Source organism: Phocoena sinus, chromosome 3 (genome assembly GCF_008692025.1).
Source record: "Phocoena sinus isolate mPhoSin1 chromosome 3, mPhoSin1.pri, whole genome shotgun sequence".
In the NCBI taxonomy this organism is placed as follows: Eukaryota; Metazoa; Chordata; class Mammalia; order Artiodactyla; family Phocoenidae; genus Phocoena; species Phocoena sinus.
In genome coordinates this window covers 45554013-45572841 of record NC_045765.1, presented here as the reverse complement: position 1 = coordinate 45572841, position 18829 = coordinate 45554013, and the positions used below count along the sequence as shown (strand labels likewise).

Sequence of the window (18829 nt, the reverse complement as noted above, 5' to 3'; positions counted from 1 at the left end):
CAGTAAACCACACGCACCTGAATCCCTGCCTCAGGCTCTGCTTCTAAGAAACCTGACCTGAGGTAATATGTTTAGATGTACTTGAGAAGGTACAGATATCAGACATTACATGGAAGCCTATATCATCAATGTTAGCTCTAGATGCTGAGGTTATAGGAGATACCTCTAAAATTATTAGTCTTCTCATTCATCTACCATAAACTTGCATTAACAGTGTATCAGGGCAAAGTTTTGAAAAACACCCTTTCCGCCAAGAGGATTCTTGGGCAGCAGACTCCTTCCCGTCTACTCTGCTCAGGTGTTTTAACTCCTCTTTCCTGAGTGTGAGAAGCTCTGAGAAGCCAAGTTACATCCAGAACCGTCTCAAAAAGAGCTTTTAGAGCTGGGTCAACAGCCATTTCGGAGGAGCTCCAAGAAGACTGGGGTTCCAGATCTACCCTCTGGCCAGGAGCCTCAGCCCCTTTTAGAGAAGGTCCTCAGGGCTCAGGGAAACGGACAGAATGTGGGGGTGAGGGGCGTATCCAGAGCTGCCTGTAGCTCAGATGGTGCCTTTGTGCTGATTGTAAAAGGCTGGCCCTCTGCTCAGCCAGGTGAGGGGGATATGGGCTGGATTCCAGCCTCCACCTGCGGGATGATACTGGAGTTGGCTTCAATCCCTGAGAGGTGGCTGCATCACGGCTCAGAGCTCAGGAGACAGGACTCCTCATTTCATTTTCACACACAAAACCTCGCCTCCCGTGGATGGAAGCTGTCCTCAGGGAAAACTCAACCCAGAGCCCAAGAGAGGCAAGGATTCAAGGGCCATGGCCTATGTGACAGTCCCATCTCCTGGTGGGGAGACTGACATGTCTGTGCTCATTGATTTATGCTATCACTGCTTGTCAAAGAGCAAACAAATCTGTAACCTAGTTTTCATTTGTGTAGCTGGATTCATGAACTTCTGACACTCCTGTCCTATTTCCAACAGTTACCATTGTTTTCTTTGAAACTGAAGGGTCTATTTGACCCCCTGGCCACTGCCCCGCCCCCCAACAGCACACTCCTGATAGTCACAGAAGGACTGAGAACATGGGCTCTGCAGTCAGACTCTCTGGGTTTGCCTTCCGGCTCCACCTCTTAGAAGTTGTGTAACTTTGGGCAAATTACATAACCTCTCTGAGCCTCCTCTTCTAGCAGCGGTGCTAACACCACTGCACTGGACTGGTGTGGGGAGTTAATGCACTCAACACCGTGCCTGGCACTAGGAAGAACTTAATAAATGAAGACATCATCATCTTCATCACTGACTAACCTCACTTCCCTTGGCCACCCCAAATCACCTGCTAAACTCTCATGTTGTCTCCTGCTCCCTGGGGCGGCCTTTGGGGTTCAGGGGCGGGTCTGCCTCAACAGCAGGTGCTAATGGTACAGAGAATAGAGTATTGTCCTCCCCGAAGCAGGATCTAGGAGGTAAATGCTTTGTGCGTAGCACAGCTGGACCCACCTGTGCTGAGCCAGGGACCTCCCTGACCTAGTCCCCTGTGTGTGGCTGGGCAGTGACCTTGGCTGGACTCACCAAGCAGCCTGAGTAGGACTCAGCCTAGTTTCTCTGGGCACGGACCCACTTCTCAGGTTCTGCATCCACATCTGGACCTCTTTGCACTTCTTTGGGCAGATTCCAATCTACTTTGAACTGAGATGCTTAGAGGCTCAGGAAGCGGTACCCTCCAAGGACACTTCCAGGCCTAACAATAGCTTCAAGTTCCTCTGAGTGTCTTCCTGTTCTGGATCTCAGCTCTGCTCTCCACGTGCCTGTCCATCAGCCACCCCCCTCCCCACCATTTCTATTTTTTTTTTTTCCCTTTGGCTGCACCACACGGCTTGCAGGATCTTAGTTCCCTGACCAGGGATTGAACCCAGAACCCCTGCAGTGGAAGCAAGGAGTCCTGACCACTGGACCGCCAGGGCAATCGCCCCCATCCTCATCCCTTCCGCACATCCTCAGAGACTAGCAGAGGCCTTGGCACATGGTGGGGCCTCGGATGCCCTTGACATCAGGTGAACAAATGGAGTAAATGACTCAGTGACGATGATGAAGATGATAGCTGCCATTTCTGAGATTTTACCACCTGCCAGGCTTGTGGTAAGTGCTTTACTTACAATGTCTCACTTAACCCTCACAACAGTTCTAGAAAGTGAGTAGCATGACTATCCTCATTTCACAGAGAAGGGTACTGAGTCTGAGGACTTCATAGCCTGCCCAAATTCAAACACCATATAAAAGGTAGAGCTGGGGGACTTCCCTGGTGGTGCAGTGGTTAAGAATCCGCCTGCCAATGCCGGGGACACGGGTTCGAGCCTTGGTCCGGGAAGATCCCACATGCCGCGGAGCAACTAAGTCCGTGCGCCACAACTACTGAGCCTGTGCTCTAGAGCCCGTGAGCCACAACTACTGAGCCCACGTGCCGCAACTACTGAAGCCCGTGCGCCTAGAGCCCGTGCACTGCAACAAGAGAAGTCACTGCAATAAGAAGCCCGTGCACCACAACAAAGAGTAGCCCCCGCTCGCCACAACTAGAGAAAGCCCGCACACAGCAACGAAGACCCAACGCAGCCAAAAATAAATAAGTAAATAAATAAATTTTTAAAAAGGCAGAGCTGGGATTTGAATCCAGGTGTGTCTGACTACAAACACCACTCTCTTAACCACTGTGTTATATATAATGCCCCAAACTGACGACTCAAAATCCTCATGGCTCAAAGGAATGAGAATCATATGAAGATTTAGGCAAGAGGCAAGACTTCAGGTAAGGTTGCTCTGTGGGAGGGTACAGACTGAGAAAAAGTGGAGCAGCTTAATGATAATAAAGCACTTACGGGGGGTTGTTATTGTACTATGCTTTATGTGATCATCATAATCCTACAAGCTATGTATCATTTCCATTTTCCAGATGAGAAAATTGAGCTTCAGAGCAGTTAAACAACATGTCATGGATCACACAGCAATTAAGCAGCAAACCCAGGATTTGAGCTGCAGTCTGTCAGCCCCAGAGCCCATAACTTACTCCTCCCCTTTAGAGCTGGGAATGAGTGGGTGAAGGAGGAGGCAGCGTTGACCTGAGACAGCTGCAATTGTGTAGTGGCGCACGCGTGCGCGCGCGCGCCACACACGCACACACTCCCCACCTCCTTCCTCCAGGACTGATGGCCTTTCTGAGCACCATGGGATTACATAGTCAGCGACCACTCATGACCCCCTCCATTGTACAGTTGGGGAGCTGGAGGCCCAGAGAGGGTAGGAGCTGCGCACGGTCATAAACAGGTCAGGTGCCAGGATCCAACCAGGGCTGCTCCCCGCCAGCCACCTTGCCACCCCTTCTCCGGTTCTAGCCCTGGAACCTCTAGCTGCCGTGTGTACAGTTCTGCTCCTTTTCCCAGGCACTGGGAAAGGGGAGGTGCCTTCCGGGTATAAATAGCAGTTGGAGATGCTTCTCTTCATCAGGGAAGTTAACCCTTGGGGCCCTGGACATAGAGAGATGCTTGCCTCCTGAGGGAGAAGGCTTGGTAGCTGTCAGAGCTGGAATGTTCCTTACAGAGCACCTAGACCTTGTTCCTCAAGTGTGGTTGGTGAGCCAGCAGCCGTGGCATCACCCTGCAGTGTGTTGGGAATGCAAAACCTCAGGCCCCATCCAGACCCACTCAACCAGAATCTACCTTTTAACAAGATGCCCAGCTGGTCCAGACAGTCCCCTCCTTGTGAAGATGGGAGAAGTGGCTCAGAGAGGGTAGTGCTCCTACCCAAAGTCACACAGCCGTTCCCTGACAGAACTATATCTAGACTCTGCACTCCCTCCCCTCCATGACTCAGAACGCTGCCAGGCTGGGACGCAGCCCCCAAGTTGTGCAGGGGTGGGGGAGGGGAGATCAGGTAGCCATGTGCTCTTTCAGTGCCATCCTGCCCGCCCTGGGCTCAGCCGCTCCATGCAGCCTGTGTTCAGTCCACCCTGGGCAGGGGCCGCGTTGGGGCTGGCCTCGGAGAGGCCGGCGCTGCAGGTCTATGCAGGTGGGCAGGGCCACGGAGCCAGGCTGACTCAGCGTGGGGGTAGGTTTGGGGAGTGGGCTGCACCGGTCAAGGCCAAGCTTGGCCTATTTTTGTCTCTCTCAGAGCTTGGGGAGTTTTCCTGAAACAGCTTTTCTGAAGGAGGCTGCTGGCAGCGTGGGCTGGGAGGAAGGGCCCCTTCTTCACCTTCCCTCCCCAACCAAGCTGCTCTCCGAGGAGTACGGAAACCAAGACACACCCTTTCCCACCTCTATCGCCTCAGTCCCCGAGAAGAGAGCAGCTACCCGCTCCCCTCAACAAACACCTACCAAGGCAGGCAGGGGAGCTGGGCCAGGCCCCACCTGTACCCCTCACCCATCCCCCACACTCACCAATGTTGGGGTGCTTCAGCAGGCGGCAGATGCGGGCTTCACGCTCCAGCTTCTGGTGGTCTGAAACACAGATGCCCAGGTGAGTCCAGGTGAGGGAGGAGCCTCCACCCATCCCATCTCTCCCTCCTCACAGCCTCCACCTCCCAGGGCAGCACCTGGGCCCCCGGGCAAGCTCGCCTTTTGGGCAGAGCCTCTGGGTCCTCCAGGAAGGCAGTGGGTTGCAGCGAAAGAGAGAGAGGCTGGGTTTGCAGTGACGCAGAAGTCCCTTCCCCTCCCTTGGCTTTCAGGGCTCTCAAACGAGGGGCATCTCTTTCCTGTATCAGAGCCAAGCTCCAGGCAGCCTGGAACATCCCCACTCCCACAACAGGCTCCAGCTGCCCCTCCTCCAGCCCTGCCCCTCACACTACACCCCAGACGGCCTGAACTGCTGAACTTCACCTCTCCAGGCACGCGCTGCTCAGCCCTCCCACTCTGGAGCCTTCGCACACGCGGTTCTCTCAGCTTGGAAAGCTCCCTCTCAGCCTCCCACCTGTTCCTCACCGGCTGTCATTCACCCCTACCCATCCTTCGATGTCGCCCTTTCCTGGCAGCCTGCCCTGACTACCAGCTGGTAGGGGCTCCTCCTCTGTGCTCTCGGGGCCCCTGGACAGCACGTCCCATTCTGTCTCAGGGAGATCGCTGTCCTTGAGGACGAGGACTTGGTCTCTGTTGTGCCTGTGGCATCTACCCAAATGCCTGGCCCATAGTAGGTGCTCAAGAAATAACTGAATGAAAGAACAAACGACTGAATGAACGAAACTTTCTAAGGGAGTGGGAATTCTCTGCAGGAGAAGGGCTGTATTAATTCACAGAAGCCACCTCCCGTGAGAGGAGTTGGGACCGGGGACACAGAGAGCCCCAAAGAATCTGCAGGTAGAACTTGGCCATGGCAGCCTCAGGGCTTACTCAGAGATCTCCCATCTGCTTCTCAGGACTTTTGTCCAAATCCCCTGGATTTCCCTGCCCACCTGGGAGAGAGGCCTTGCTTGGGGTCTGCACCTGTGGTCTCTGATACTGAGGCTGCTGAGAGCAATCACACCCGTGACCCCACTCAGTCCTCCCAACAGCCCTGGGCCATGGGCATCACGGTCCCCACTTTAAGCATTTTGCAATTTCCTTTTTGGTGCTTTTCTCCAATTCGGTATTTAATGCCTTAATTTTAAAAAACAAAACGGTATATAAAAGGAGCCAGTCGCAAATGCAGACTATGTAAGCCCTCATGACAGTCCTCTGAGGATGGTGCTACCACCGTGCTGGCTTTACAGAGGAGGGAACAGAGGTTCAGAGAGATTAAGTATCTGGCCCAAAGTCACACTGTGGTGAGCAGTGGCCGCACGCTTTGTACTCAGGCAGTCAGGGTCCAGGCGTAAGCTTTAAAACCTTAAGTCAGGGAGTTCCCTGGTGGCCTGGTGGTTAGGATTCCGGGCCTTCACTGCCGTGGCCCAGGTTCAGTCCCTGGTCAGAAAACTGAGATCCCGCAAGCCGTGTGTCACGGCAAAAAACAAAACAAAACAACAACGAAAAACAACCCGGTGCTGTCCCATTTTCCACACCCTGACTCATCACCACCTCCTCCACCTGCCCCCTATTCCCGAATGGGAAAATTGAGGCCCACAGGAGGGAACTCACACAGACACTTGGAAGCGGAGCCAGGACTAGAACCCCTGTCTCTGAATGGCCCCTCCAAAGCAGGTGGGCACCAGGGAGGATGATGAGGATGGAGAAAGTCCCAGCCCTGTCTCCAGGCAGCCAGCTCCCCTCTCCCCTTCCCCCTCCATTAGAGGAATCACCAGCCATCCTCCAAGGGCTGCAGAAACCAAGATCAATACTGAAATGTGGCTTTTCCATCAGCAAAGCAATTAAGACCAATCCTCCTTCCATAGAGTGGAAGCTCCACTCCCCAGCTAAAGGCGGCTACAGGCTAGGGGAGGGGAGGCTGGTCCAGGCTTAGGGGTATCCCCCGGTTCCTCTTCCCTCTCTGCATCCTTCCATATCCTCCAGGGCGGGGGGAGGAAAGCTGATTCCCAGGCAAAGTAGGGGGATCCCCATCCAGGGCTGGTCAAGGTCCATCCCTGAGCTGAGGAAGGCTGGACCCTCCTCAACTCCAAACCCTGCCCCCCACCCACCCATCCCCAGCAGAATCAGAAACCAGGCAGCTCAAAGTGGGGCCTATCAGTGGGGGCTGGGGGCCTCCTGACCCAGGCTACACATTCAAGGGATAAAGGATCTAAATCCAGAATTCTGATGTTTTTCTCCACGCGAGGTCACCCGGGAGCAGCTACACTGACAGGATTGAAAGAAGAAAACGTTCGTCACACAGCTTCAAATGTGTGCCTGGGGACTTCCCTGGTGGCTCAGTGGTTAAGAACCCGCCTGCCAAAGCAGGGGACACGGGTTCGAGCCATGGCCTGGGAAGATCCCACATGCTGTGGAGCAGCTAAGTCCGTGTGCCACAACTACTGAGCCTGTGCTCTGGAGCCCGCGAGCCACAACTACTGAAGCCCACGAGCCTAGAGCCGGTGCTCTGCAGCAAGAGAAGCCACTGCAATGAGAAGCCCACGCACCGCAACGAAGAGGAGCCCCCACTCACCGCAACTAGAGAAAGCCCATGCACCGCAACGAAGACCCAATGCAGCCCAAAATAAATAAATAAATAAATTTATTTTTTAAAAAAAGAAAATGTGCCTGGTTACCAGACCTCACTGCTGGAAAAGCTAGGAACTAATTCTTTTTATAAATCTTGTGCATGGTAGAATTACACTGCATTGCAAATTTCAGCGCTAAAATCATTAATTTGTTGAATGTAAACATGTACTTTATACAATAACTTTTGTAACTCTGAAATGTTTTCATTTCCTAATATGTAGGGAACCTCAAGAAACGTAGGGACTGAGTTCCTCTTGACCTCTGAGGCCTTGCTCCATTAGGCAGATGGGGAAACCGAGGCCCAGTGCTAAAGGAGCAGTCTCTTTATCAAAATCAAGGTGATCAAGCCTTATTACAACTCAGAGCTCTGAGAAACTACTCCTGAACACTCCCCCCAACCCCCAGCCAATAGTCCTGGGCAGCCACAGACCTCTTATTAAAATATAAATTAGATACTGACTTCAAACTTGCCAACAGCTTCCTAATGTACTTATAATACAATCCAAACTCCTCACCACATCCAGGAAGACTGCTGGGTGCTGGGTCTGACCTCACCTTGGCCTTGAAGCTCCAGCCACACTGGCCTCCTTTGCGGCCTCAGGCACTGCAAGCCCCTTCCCACCTCAGGGCCTTTGCACCTGATGCGCCCTCTGCCTGGAACACTCTTCTCCTGCGTCTTCTCATGGCTGCCTCCTTTTCAGGCAGGTCCCAGCACAATGTCACCTCCTCAGAGAGCTTCCCCGGCTGCCTTTTCTGAATGTCCCTCCAGCCCCATCACTTCCCCATTACCCTGTCTTATTTTCTTTGTAACACTCATTGCTACCTGAAATTACCCAGCCTACTTGTGTGTTTAATGTTCTTTTCAGTCTCCCTCCTGTAGAAAACAGGTGCAATGAGAGCAAGACCTTGTCTGCTGGTCTCTGCCTTGTTCCCAGGGCCTAGAGCCACACAGCAGCTTGTCCAAGTTCCCATAGCCAAGAAGTGGCAGAGCTGGGATTTCGACTCATGTTCATAATTACTGTACTATATTGCCTCCCATTCTCACAATTGATAAAATAATCCATCCAGCTCAGTAGAGGCCCATGACGGTGAGGGGTCTGAGAGAAGCTAGTCTGCAGCCTCCTGCCTGGGTACCAGGAAGACTTGCTCCCAATGCCCATTATGATAAATGCTTTGTGAATCTTCTCCCTCTGTCCCTTGGGGCAGGCCTGGGGGCAAGATATTGGGGTTAAGGGGGCCAGCCCTGCCCAGAGCTCGGCAGGCAGCAGGTGGGTGGAAACTCTGGGGAGAGGTTCCTGGGGCCAGACAGTATCAGCAGGGCAGAGCGCGGCAAAGCAGAGCCCCGGGAAGTGCAGTCAGGCAGCCTGAGGGCTCTGCCTGCAGAGGGGGTGGGTTCTAGCAGGCAGGTGGGCAGCGGGATTCTGGCTAGAGGCACAGGAACCAGGGCAGAAAATAGACCTCTGAGTCTCGGAACAGAAAATGTCCCCTCCCCCCACAGGACTTCAACGAGCCTCCAGATCCTAGGAGGTTGGAGAAATAATCCCGAGGGCCAGGAGTGCCAGGCAGGGGTGGGCAAGGAGATGAGAGAGACCGGAAAGACGTGTCTTACTGCCTCTTCGAAGGCTACCTTGCATGGACCTGAAGCTCAGGGGCAGCCTGAATGATCTCACCCCGTGCTTCCCACCCTGTGTCCTGGGACTGATGGCCGGGGAGCCGAGGAAGTGACCCCTCAGTGCCCAGGTGGACAGTGGGGCTAACGGAGGTTGCTGTATGAGGGCCAGTCACCTCCGGCGGCACCAGCCGCATCCTCTCGCCCAGCGTGCCCTAAAATGTTGATGAATTCTGTGTGTGCCTGCCTGGCGAGGCTATAGCTAGGAAGCTTCCAGAGCCCCTGGCAGGGAGCTGGCACTGAGCGTGTACTGGCTGTTGTCACTGCTGACAGGACTTTTTAAATGCAAGAGCTTGGGCCTCACCTCCTGAATCCCACACCCTCAGGGGTGGAACTGGGGCAGCTGTATTTTTCAAAAGGCCCCCAGGGGGATTTGGCAGGGACTGGGACAGGAAAATATTTTTACCTTCATTTCATGTCTTTATGGCTTCCTCGAATTGTTTATACTATGAGCATTTTATATAAAAGAGTAGTTTAAAAATAGACACAAAAATTCTCTCTGGGGTTTGGGAAACGTTTGATAGAAGAGGCTGACCCCGTGGAGAGGGGGAAGACACAGCTCCCTGGGGAGTGAACCGACACCCCACGGGGGCATGCTCCCCCTCTGGGAACTGCCAAAGTCACGGGGGTGGGGGGGGTGGGGGGAGTGCCAGCAGGAGAAGCTTGGAATGTGTTGCCAAATATTCAGCATCAAACCACTCCCCACCTCAGGCACTGTGAGTGGCAAACAAAGAAACCTGCTAAAAGAAGCTCTGCCCCTCATCTCCTGCTGGGGAGAAAAGCGTTGGCAGTTGGCAGACTTCTTTGGGAAGGTTCTCTCAGAAGCTCCCCACTCCCACACTTCACATTCACCTAGGCCTGAGCGCCTTCCTCCCAGCAGCTCAAAGGCCCCTCAAATCCAGAGAGGGGGCAGTTACTGCACAGCCCAGAGTCCACACTGTCCCTGGAACGCTTAGTCACCTTCCAGAAAATAGGCAATGCTCCCTCCATTCCCCCCATATGCATCTATCTCCTTCTGTCGTGTGCTTGTGTGCTTATGGCTCTGAGAATGTGGTGAACTGGCCCAAGATTCCCCAGAATCCAGGGAGGACCTTGGTTTCTTTCTTTTTTTTTTTTTTTTTTGAGATGTTTTTGATGTGGACCATTTTTAAAGTCTGTATTGAATTTGTTACAATATTGCTTCTGTTTTATATTTTGGTGTTTTGGCCACAAGGCATGTGGGATCTTAGCTCCCCTACCAGGGATTGAACCTGCACCCCCTGCATTGGAAGGCAGGAGTGCCTTAACCACTGGACCACCAGCGAAGTCCCAAGACCTTGGTTTCTGACCCTCCCTCATTTTGGGGGCAACCCAACCAATCACCCCAAGCCGTGGCTCTAGTCCCGCCCCCTCTGTATCTCAGGGATTGGGACATCTCCCTTGATCAATAGTGATGTAAAGCACAGAGAGGGCACCAGACAGCCACTAGTCACACAGCAACGGCAAGGCAAGTCCCAGCAACTGGGTGAGGCAGCGCTCCTACTGGCCTTCCTGCCAGCCCTGGCTCCCTGCCCCCAGCTCTGGCCCTTGACCTTCCACAGGTCTCGCCCTTCCATGCCAGCGTTCATGTGGACTGTGTGGCATGGCGGGCCCTGGTCTTCAGAGCACCACCCCCACCCCCAGCCCAGCCTCTCGTCCCTGAAGGACACTGGTCTGCCTATGGGGGGGGGGGGTTCAGTAACTAGGAGAAAGCACTGGGCTCCCAGCAACCTGAGCCAGAGAGATGAAAGGCAGCAGCACACAGTCCAACATGGAACATGCTGGGAGGCCTGCGGGGGACAATGTGCATCCTGTGCCAGCCTCTGTGAAATCACACCTGCTGGGCCCTGGCCCAGACACAGCTGCCACTATGCCAGGCAAACACGTGGACACTTCACCAATCCCTCACACGATGTCTTCCACGCTGCACAAGCCATGGGCTGCACAGACCGCACCTGTACCCGCCTCACCCATCAGAACGTCCTCCACCCACTGGGGGTCCCCAAGGCAGCAAAGACCCACCATTCAGAGCGGAGATCTTTTTTTTTTCTTTTTTTTCCGGTACGTGGGCCTCTCACCGTTGTGGCCTCTCCCGCTGCAGAGCACAGGCTCCGGACACGCAGGCTCAGCGGCCATGGCTCACGGGCCCAGCCGCTCCGCGGCACGTGGGATCCTCACGGACCGGAGCACGAACCCGTGTTCCCTGCATCGGCAGGCGGACCCTCAACCACTGCGCCACCAGGGAAGCCCTAGCGCGGAGATCTTTGAAGATAATCCTCCCCAACGCGCTGACTATGGTCACCACCATTACCGCCCTAACCACATGCTAAGGGCAAGAAGCAAAGCTTCTGTTCAGGCGTTCCAAGTTTTAACGTCCATACAAATCACCAGTGTCTTGTTAAAATGCGGTTCTGGGGCTTCCCTGGTGGCGCAGTGGTTGGGAGTCCACCTGCCGATGCGGGGGACATGGGTTCGTGTCCCGGTCCGGGAGGATCCCACATGCCGCGGAGCGGCTGTGCCCGTGAGCCATGGCCGCTGGGCCTGCACGTCCGGAGCCTGTGCTCCGCAGCGGAGTGGGGGCCACGCCGGTGAGAGGCCCGCATACCGCAAAAAAACAAACAAAAAACAAAACAAAACAAAACAAAAATGCGGTTCTGATTCCTTATATCTGGAATCATGAATTTGCATTCCTAACAGTCTCCTGGTGATGCTGATGTTACTGGTTTAGGACCACTTCCTAATTAGAATTACCTGGGGATCATTTCCAAAACCCAAGTCGCAGCCCAGACTAATTAAATCGCAACCTGCGGGATCCAGGCATCAGGAGTGTTTGAAGCTCTCCAGGGGATTCCAGGCTTGGAAGCCACTGTCCAAGGGAGTATATAGGGACCAGACGGTGGACTGGTTTGGTTGAAGCCGAGTGCACTTGGAGTTCACAGGACACTGGTTGAGCCCCCAGACGCGTCGGGCGCCGTCCTGGGTGCTGGGCGTATATAGGGAATGAGAGCCACTCCCACCTTCTTGGTGCTTATGGTCATGAGGGAACATAGATATTAAACAAGGCACCAAGCCAGTCAGTGGGATAGCTCCAGGTTGATAGAAAGCCACAAAGAGAGGAAACAGTAATGAGAGATATAAAATGGGGAAGTCCCCCTCAGGTCTGGGGGTCGGGGAAGTCTCTCAAAGGATGTGACATTGAACTGAGACCTGAAGGTTGAGAAAGAGCTATCCTTGTAAGGAGCCAAGTAAGAACATCCAGGTAGAGAGAAAGGTAGGTACAGAGGTCTGGCGGTGAGAATGGAGGCAAGCGGCAGAAAAGCAGGGAAAGGAAGGCCTACCTAGCACCTTAGTCTTTACCTGCACGGGTGGATGAGGGGCAGAGAACCTGGCTTGTGGGAGAGGCTGTGGCCTCCAGCCCAGACCCTCTAAGGAAGGAATATGGAGGTGTCTATTCTCATCATACCCACAGGAAGAAGAGCCCCCACCTCTGACAGCAGCAACATCCAGGCGGACAGACCCAGATCCTGGTTCTAACCCAAGGGGTAGAGGGAGGGCTGAAGGGAGGAGAGCCCCGGAGGGCAGGCCAGGCACGGATCCACCGCCTACCTCTGGCCGAGAGCTTCTTAGTGTTGATGATCTTGGCAGCATATTCCTGGCCAGCCAGCACCTTCACACACCTGCGCACCACTGAGAAGGCTCCCCTAGGACAGAGAAGGCAAAGAGGGTGAGGGAGGGCCCAAGGGCTGCGTTCCCAAGAGACACCACAGTTCGTGCAGCTGCACCGTGCTGGGAGGGAGCCCTCGCTCAGTGCTGCTTGGGCTCGTAGGGGCTGCTGGGGCCCGATTCAGGGACGGAGCAGGCCCGGAGACCCAGGTGTACCACTGGTAGTAAATCTTTAGGAGCTTGGCCTCATGAGACATGAGACTTGTAGAGTCCTAATAAGTTAGGTTCACCGAATTCTAAAACATTAGAATCATGCAGTGTTAGAATCACAGAATCTAGGTCCCTGGAAATTTTCAGTTTTTTATTCTTTGAGCAGGTAACACATTGACATGGTTCAAAGTTCAAAAGGTACAAAAGTGTAGATAGTTAAAAGAGTCCTCCCCATCCCTGTACCCTAGTCTCCAAAGTCCCCTCCCAAGAGATGGCCAGTGTTACCAGAGCATCTTTCCACAGATACTCTCCCCAATACTGGATACTGGACCTTGCATGCTGTTCTACATTCTCCTCTTTTTCAGACATTTTTTTTTTTTTTTTTGGCAGTACGCGGGCCTCTCACTGCCATGACTTCTCCCGCCACGGAGCACAGGCTCTGGACGCGCAGGACGCGCAGGCTCAGCGGCCATTGTTCACGGGCCCAGCCGCAACGCGGCATGTGGGATCTTCCCGGACCAGGGCACAAACTCGTGTCCCCTGCATCGCCAGGCAGACTCTCAACCACTGTGCCACCAGGGAAGCCCCAGAAATTTTTTAGAGATTCTCCTTCTGTATTATAACATAAAGAGTTCCTGTTGTAAATCAACTCTACTCCAATAAAAATTTAAAAATAAATAAATGTTTTTTAAAAAAAGAGTTCTTCATTTAATCATGTGGCTGTCCTATAACTTACCTAGCCAGTCCCCTGTCGATGGGCAATTAGGTTACTTCCGATCTATAGCTATTACAAACAGTGCTGCAATGACTAACCTTGTATGTGTGCATTACATTTCCCATGTGTTCAAGTGTCTTCGACTAAACTTCTAGAACTGGTATTATTTGGTCAAAGGGTAGGTGTTGTGTGGTAATTCTGATAGATAATGAGAGATGATCCATCTTAGAGGTGTACCAACTGACTTTCGTACTAGTATGTGAGGGGACCGTTTTCCTCCACCCTTGTCAACACAACGTGTTATCAAACTTTCATATCTTTGCTAGTGAGATGTGGAACGTGGTGACTCAGTGTAGATTTGATTTGGAATTTTCATATCAAGAGCGAAGCTGAGCAGTTTTTCATGTTTTAAGAGACTCCTGAGTTTTTATCTTCAACGTATTTGTGGCTGGGAGGACTTGGAGCAAGGGCTGTGGGTTTCACTGCTCATAGAAGACATTGTTGCCATGTGGAATGTGGCCCATTTCCCAGATTGTTTGATTTTTTGAGAAAAACTGGAAGTCTGGGTATTTTCGTGACATTTCCCAATTTTTAAATACTGGTACCTTATTCCAAAAAATTTAAACACAGTACTTTGCCAAACAAAACTAGTTTGAGGGCTAGATCTGTCATCTAGGTGCCATGTTATACCCTCTACCACAAAGGTCAGCTGGTCCAACCCCTTCACATCACAGAGGAGGCCCCCTGTGGTCACCACCATTACCACCTTAACCACAGGCTAATGTCAAGAAGCAAGTCTCCTGGGCAGCCTTCCCCAGTTTTAATGTGCATATGAATTACCCAGGCATCTTGTTTAAAAGACAGGTTCTGATTGCTTAAGTCTGAGGCGGAGCCCAAGATTTTGAGCTTCAGTGTAGCTCAGGGTAGATTGACTGCTCAAGGTCACACAGCTAGCTACAGGCCATGTCATGTCTAGAACTCAGGTATTTCCTCCCCCAGGTTTTTGACTTCTCTTCCACCCAGGGAGCCTGCCGCTTGCTGGCCTGAATGCCCAGGTTCCTGAAATGGCCTCACCCCACCATATCCTTCAAACTTTGATCCCCTCTCCGAAGCACACAGGCAGGTCCAAGCCACAAAAATGAGGCTGATGGGAGCAGGGGCGGACGCTGGCAGGCACCAAGAAAGCCCGCAGGCTGGCGGAGATGCTTGCTCTACACACCCCCTGGGCATTGTGTCACTGGCTTCTTCGTGTCCGGGCAGCATGAAGGGAATGGGTGGGAAACTGTGGCGAAGGATAAGTAAGAAAGATCTGGGAGGAGGGCTAGAGACCAGGAAATATGACCTCGTAGGAAAGCTGAGGAAGGCCAGAATTCATGGGCACAGCAACAGACCGTCCATGGGGTGTGCAGCCCTGCCTGTTCTCCGCCTGGAGAGAGCAGCAGACCGGGTGCCCCTCCCTGAGAAGCCTCCTGGCGACATGTCCCGTTGTTTGTGCTCCCAGAGCACCCCACACCTCCCCATCTAGCCTAAGACTGTGCTTGCTTGTTCAGCTCATCTGTGCACCAGACGGCGGGTTCCTGAGGGCCAGGACTGGGATGTTCTCCACACCCATGCCCAGGTACCCAATGCTACCTACTAACAGGGCCTCCATAAATGTTACTATAGGAACAGGAGGCAGATTTAGGTGAGAGGTTCTGAAATGAGACAGGGAGAAGATTTCAGTCTGGGGTTTTAGGAATAGGAACAGATATCTGAGGAAGGTACACACACTGGTCTCTCAAAGGTGCCCACCCTACCCAAACAGGGAGGTTTCTGCCCAGTGGGAGGCCATGATTCTCAGAAGCCCCAGGAGAGAGAATGTTTCAAGGGGTCACTTCTGGGAAAGGTTTTGTGAACTCCAGGGAGAGGAGGAGCAGAGAAGGAGGGCTTGTCTCACTCACCAGCATCTAGCTCATGCTTGGGCCAGAGTTGGAGTTTAATTAACTTGGATGGAGGGATGGATGGATAGAGTGAGGGAGAAAGGGAGGATGTGAGGCAGGGAGGGAGAAATATAATTTCTCCACTAGAGAAAAAAAACTCCATTCTAGATAAAGACATTAGATCGATGGTTATCAAACTGGCTGTTTCAGAATGCCTTGGGAATCTTTTTTTTTTTTTTGCTGCATTGGGTCTTCGTGGCTGCGTGCGGGCTTTCTCTAGTTGCAGCGAGCAGGGGCTACTCTTCGTTGCGGTGCGTGGGCTTCTCATTGCGGTGGCTTCTCTTGCTGCAGAGCATGGGCTCTAGGCGTACGGGCTTCAGCAGTTGCTGCATGCGGGCTCAGTAGCTGTGGCTCGCGGCTCTAGAGCGCAGGCTCGGTAGTTGTGGCGCACGGGCTTAGTTGCTCCGCGGCATGTGGGATCTTCCCGGACCAGGGTTTGAACCCGTGTCCCCTGCATTGGCAGGCGGATTCTTAACCACTGTGCCACCAGGGAAGTCTGACATATAGAGCCGCGAGCCACAGCCACTGAGCCCGCATGCCACAACTACTGAAGCCCACACGCCTAGAGCCCGTGCTCTGCAACGAGAAGCCACAGTAATGAGAAGCCCGCGCACCGCAACGAGGAATAGCCCCTGCTCGCCACAACCAGAGAAAGCCCGCACACAGCGACAAAGACGCAATGCAGCCAAAAATAAATTTCAAAAAAACAAAAAAACATATTCCAAGGCCTCTCCCAGACCTACCAAATCAGAACCTTCAGATGCGGGCCCAGAAATCAGTATTTTCAGTTAACAGGCTGCCCAAGTGATTGTTTCCCAGCCAGCTTGGCACTGCCCTGCCCGCCTTCTGGGGAAGTCCTGCTAAATGCCTGGTCCCCCTAGAAATCAGCATTGATGGGCCATCACATGGGGCTCTGTGCAGAGAGGCTCAAGAGGCTCTATGATCCTGGGCTCTGCCCCAGGAACTGAGGACCTAAGAGCCATGTCTATAAAACAAGAGAAGGCACGCTTGCTGAACTTCCTCCTCAAAACACAGCACCAAGATTTGTGTAAATCCCAGGCTCTAACTAGGGGCCCAGGCCAAGGGCGGAGCAGCTGCAGGAACCCTGTGTCTCTGAACGTAGGCATATGCATTTTTTTCTGGGGCAAGAATGCATAGCTTTTAGCAGATTCTCAGAGCGAGGAGTTTATCAAATCCAGTTCAGGGCTACTGATCCAGAGAACAACAGCCTCTCACATACCCAGAAGATGTCTTCCCTTCAAATGCACATTCACCACTAAGCTCCTTGGCCCTCACAGCAACCCTGTGAAGTTGGAATTATGATCCCTTATTTCACAGATCAGGAAACTGAAGCCTCAAGAGAGCAGGCATTATCCTCTCGAGGCTGTGAAGAGAATCCAGGTCACCTGCCCTTGTTCTTCTGACTCCACCAAAGGCAAGAGAGTGTGACCCTAAAAAGCAGGGGCTCTGGGCTCACAAAGCCCTGTGATCTGATCGTGACTGAGCCCCGACTGTGTGATATTGAACTTGGCCCTTCAACTGTCTGTTTCCTCCTATAAAATGCGGTCTATAATAATATCTCCTTCCTGGGTTTGTTGGGGAGGTTAAGGGAGGTAACACATGCAAAACACTGGGCACAGTGCCAGGTACACAAATGCCTGAATGGGGTGAGGAAAGGGTCTGGGCCAAGGAGCCCCTCTTTCTACCTACGCAGCCTCAGGTCTCCATCCACAAGTGGAAAGGCTCCTCCCTGCCTGTCCCGGCGCTGGGGATCAGGGAGAGGAGGGGCAGAGGAGAATTTGCAGCAAAATGAGAGTGTGGGCAGCAAGCTCGCAGCCCTAACTTCCTCTCTTTTTTATCTTTTGTTTAAAAAAGGCATGTTTCTGCATTCTCGTCCCGCATGAGCCAGTGGCCACAGCCCAGCAGCCTTGGCAAAAGGAAGAGCCAACCCACTCCTCCCACGGCCCTGAGCTGAGCAGGTGGCCAGTGGGTGGGTGGGTAGGAGCCTGGAAACAGGACAGGGTGGAAAAGGGGAGGAGGCCAAGGTGGGGAGGGCAGGGTGGGAGGGAGCGACCAGGGGTCCCAAGAGGAAGGGATGAGGCCTGCAAGCGAGGGCCCTATGTGAGTGGGAGATGTCCATGGGGGGTACTGGGAGTGACTGTGACAGCGTTCCTGGGTGCAAAGGGTTCGGGGTGGGGGGGTGTCTGCCCACAGGTGTGTGTCAGCAGCCCATCAGTGCCCTTGTGTATGTGATGCCAAGAGGCTCTGGGTGTGACAAAGCACACGTGAGTCACCCTGGGTAAGTACCCATGTTAGGAGAGGGTCACAGAATGTGGGCAGGGAGGGGTGCGTGTGTAAGATAGACACTGGAGGGACAAGACCTCAGCTCTCAGCCTTGCTGGGAGGTCTTGGGCAGGGGTCTGGCCCAGCGTGGGCATCAATTTTTTCATCTGCAACTTGTGGGGTGGGGTGGGCATGAGACTAAAAGGTACACAGGCCTTTCCACCTTCAATATTCTGTAGCGAGCTGTCCAACAGAACTTTCTGTGATGATGGAAATATTCTGTGCTGTCCATTGTGACAGGCACTAGCCTCATATGGCTATAGAGCATTTGAAGTGTGGCTAGTGGGACTAAAGGACTGAATTTTTAATGTTATTTCATTTAAATCATTGTAAGTGGCTAGTGAACACCATATTGGATAGTGAGGTTTTATGTGGATAAGAACAGGCGCTCCTGAACCAGGCAAACCAGAGTTCAAATTGTGGTTCAGCCTCTTACCAGCAAGTTATTTAACCTTGGTAAGACTATTTCCTCCCCTGTAAAATGTAAGTAAGAATAGTACCCACCCTGAGCAGCTGTTTCAAGGATCCAGTGAGAGAGTAAGGTATGCAGTGGGTTTAGCCCAGTCCCTGGAGTATAGTAAATGCTCAAGAAACAACACCTTTTATAGGCATCATGATCTCCGAAGTGATGAGAACAGCCAGCATCATCAGAGGAAAATTGGACCTTGTCTGCCAAGCTCGGGGAAGGAGCAAGCCAGGACAGGAGGTGTGGGGAGGCCATGGTGAGGGGGTGGGGTGCTCCCCAGGGCCCAGCAGCCTGTCCCTGGGTATGGGCAGGCAGGGAGGCTGCACCTGGTTCTCCGACTGACGGATGGGGAGGTTGCCGTGATAGTGGGTCCAGTGTGGCTGAGAATGTGCGGACGTGCTAATGGGCCATGAGAAGCAAGATTCACACTGGGAGATCGCTTCTCAGCTGCCTGGTAAGCAGAGTGTCCTGGGAGTTGCTGGCTGCCACCCACAGCAGGCTCATCACCCTCTCTGGCCTAAAACACCCCAAAATGCTGACATGGCTGCAGAGGCGGCACCAGGAACATTAGATGGGGACTCAGAAGGCCTGGGTCCTTGGCTGCCAACTTGCTTATCCTTCCATTTGAAAAATGGAGATGAGGAGCCCCAGCCCCATTTCCTCCTGGGCCA

The 18829-nt window shown here is 53.1% G+C and overlaps 1 protein-coding gene across 3 annotated transcripts in view; it reads right to left on the bottom strand.

The window, feature by feature from the left end:
* The window catches only part of CAMK2A (calcium/calmodulin dependent protein kinase II alpha), a 63836-nt gene that overhangs the window by 35069 nt on the left and 9938 nt on the right, over window positions 1-18829 (bottom strand). For all 3 annotated transcript variants that reach the window (XR_004349239.1, XM_032627182.1, XM_032627184.1), the window contains exons 2-3: window positions 12389-12483; window positions 4411-4470 (exon numbers count right to left, since the gene is read on the bottom strand). Coding sequence is in view for 2 of the 3 variants with exons in the window: in XM_032627182.1 (XP_032483073.1) it covers window positions 4411-4470; window positions 12389-12483 (155 nt within the window). In the remaining variant the exon portion in view is untranslated. The remainder of the gene's footprint in view (window positions 1-4410; window positions 4471-12388; window positions 12484-18829) is intronic.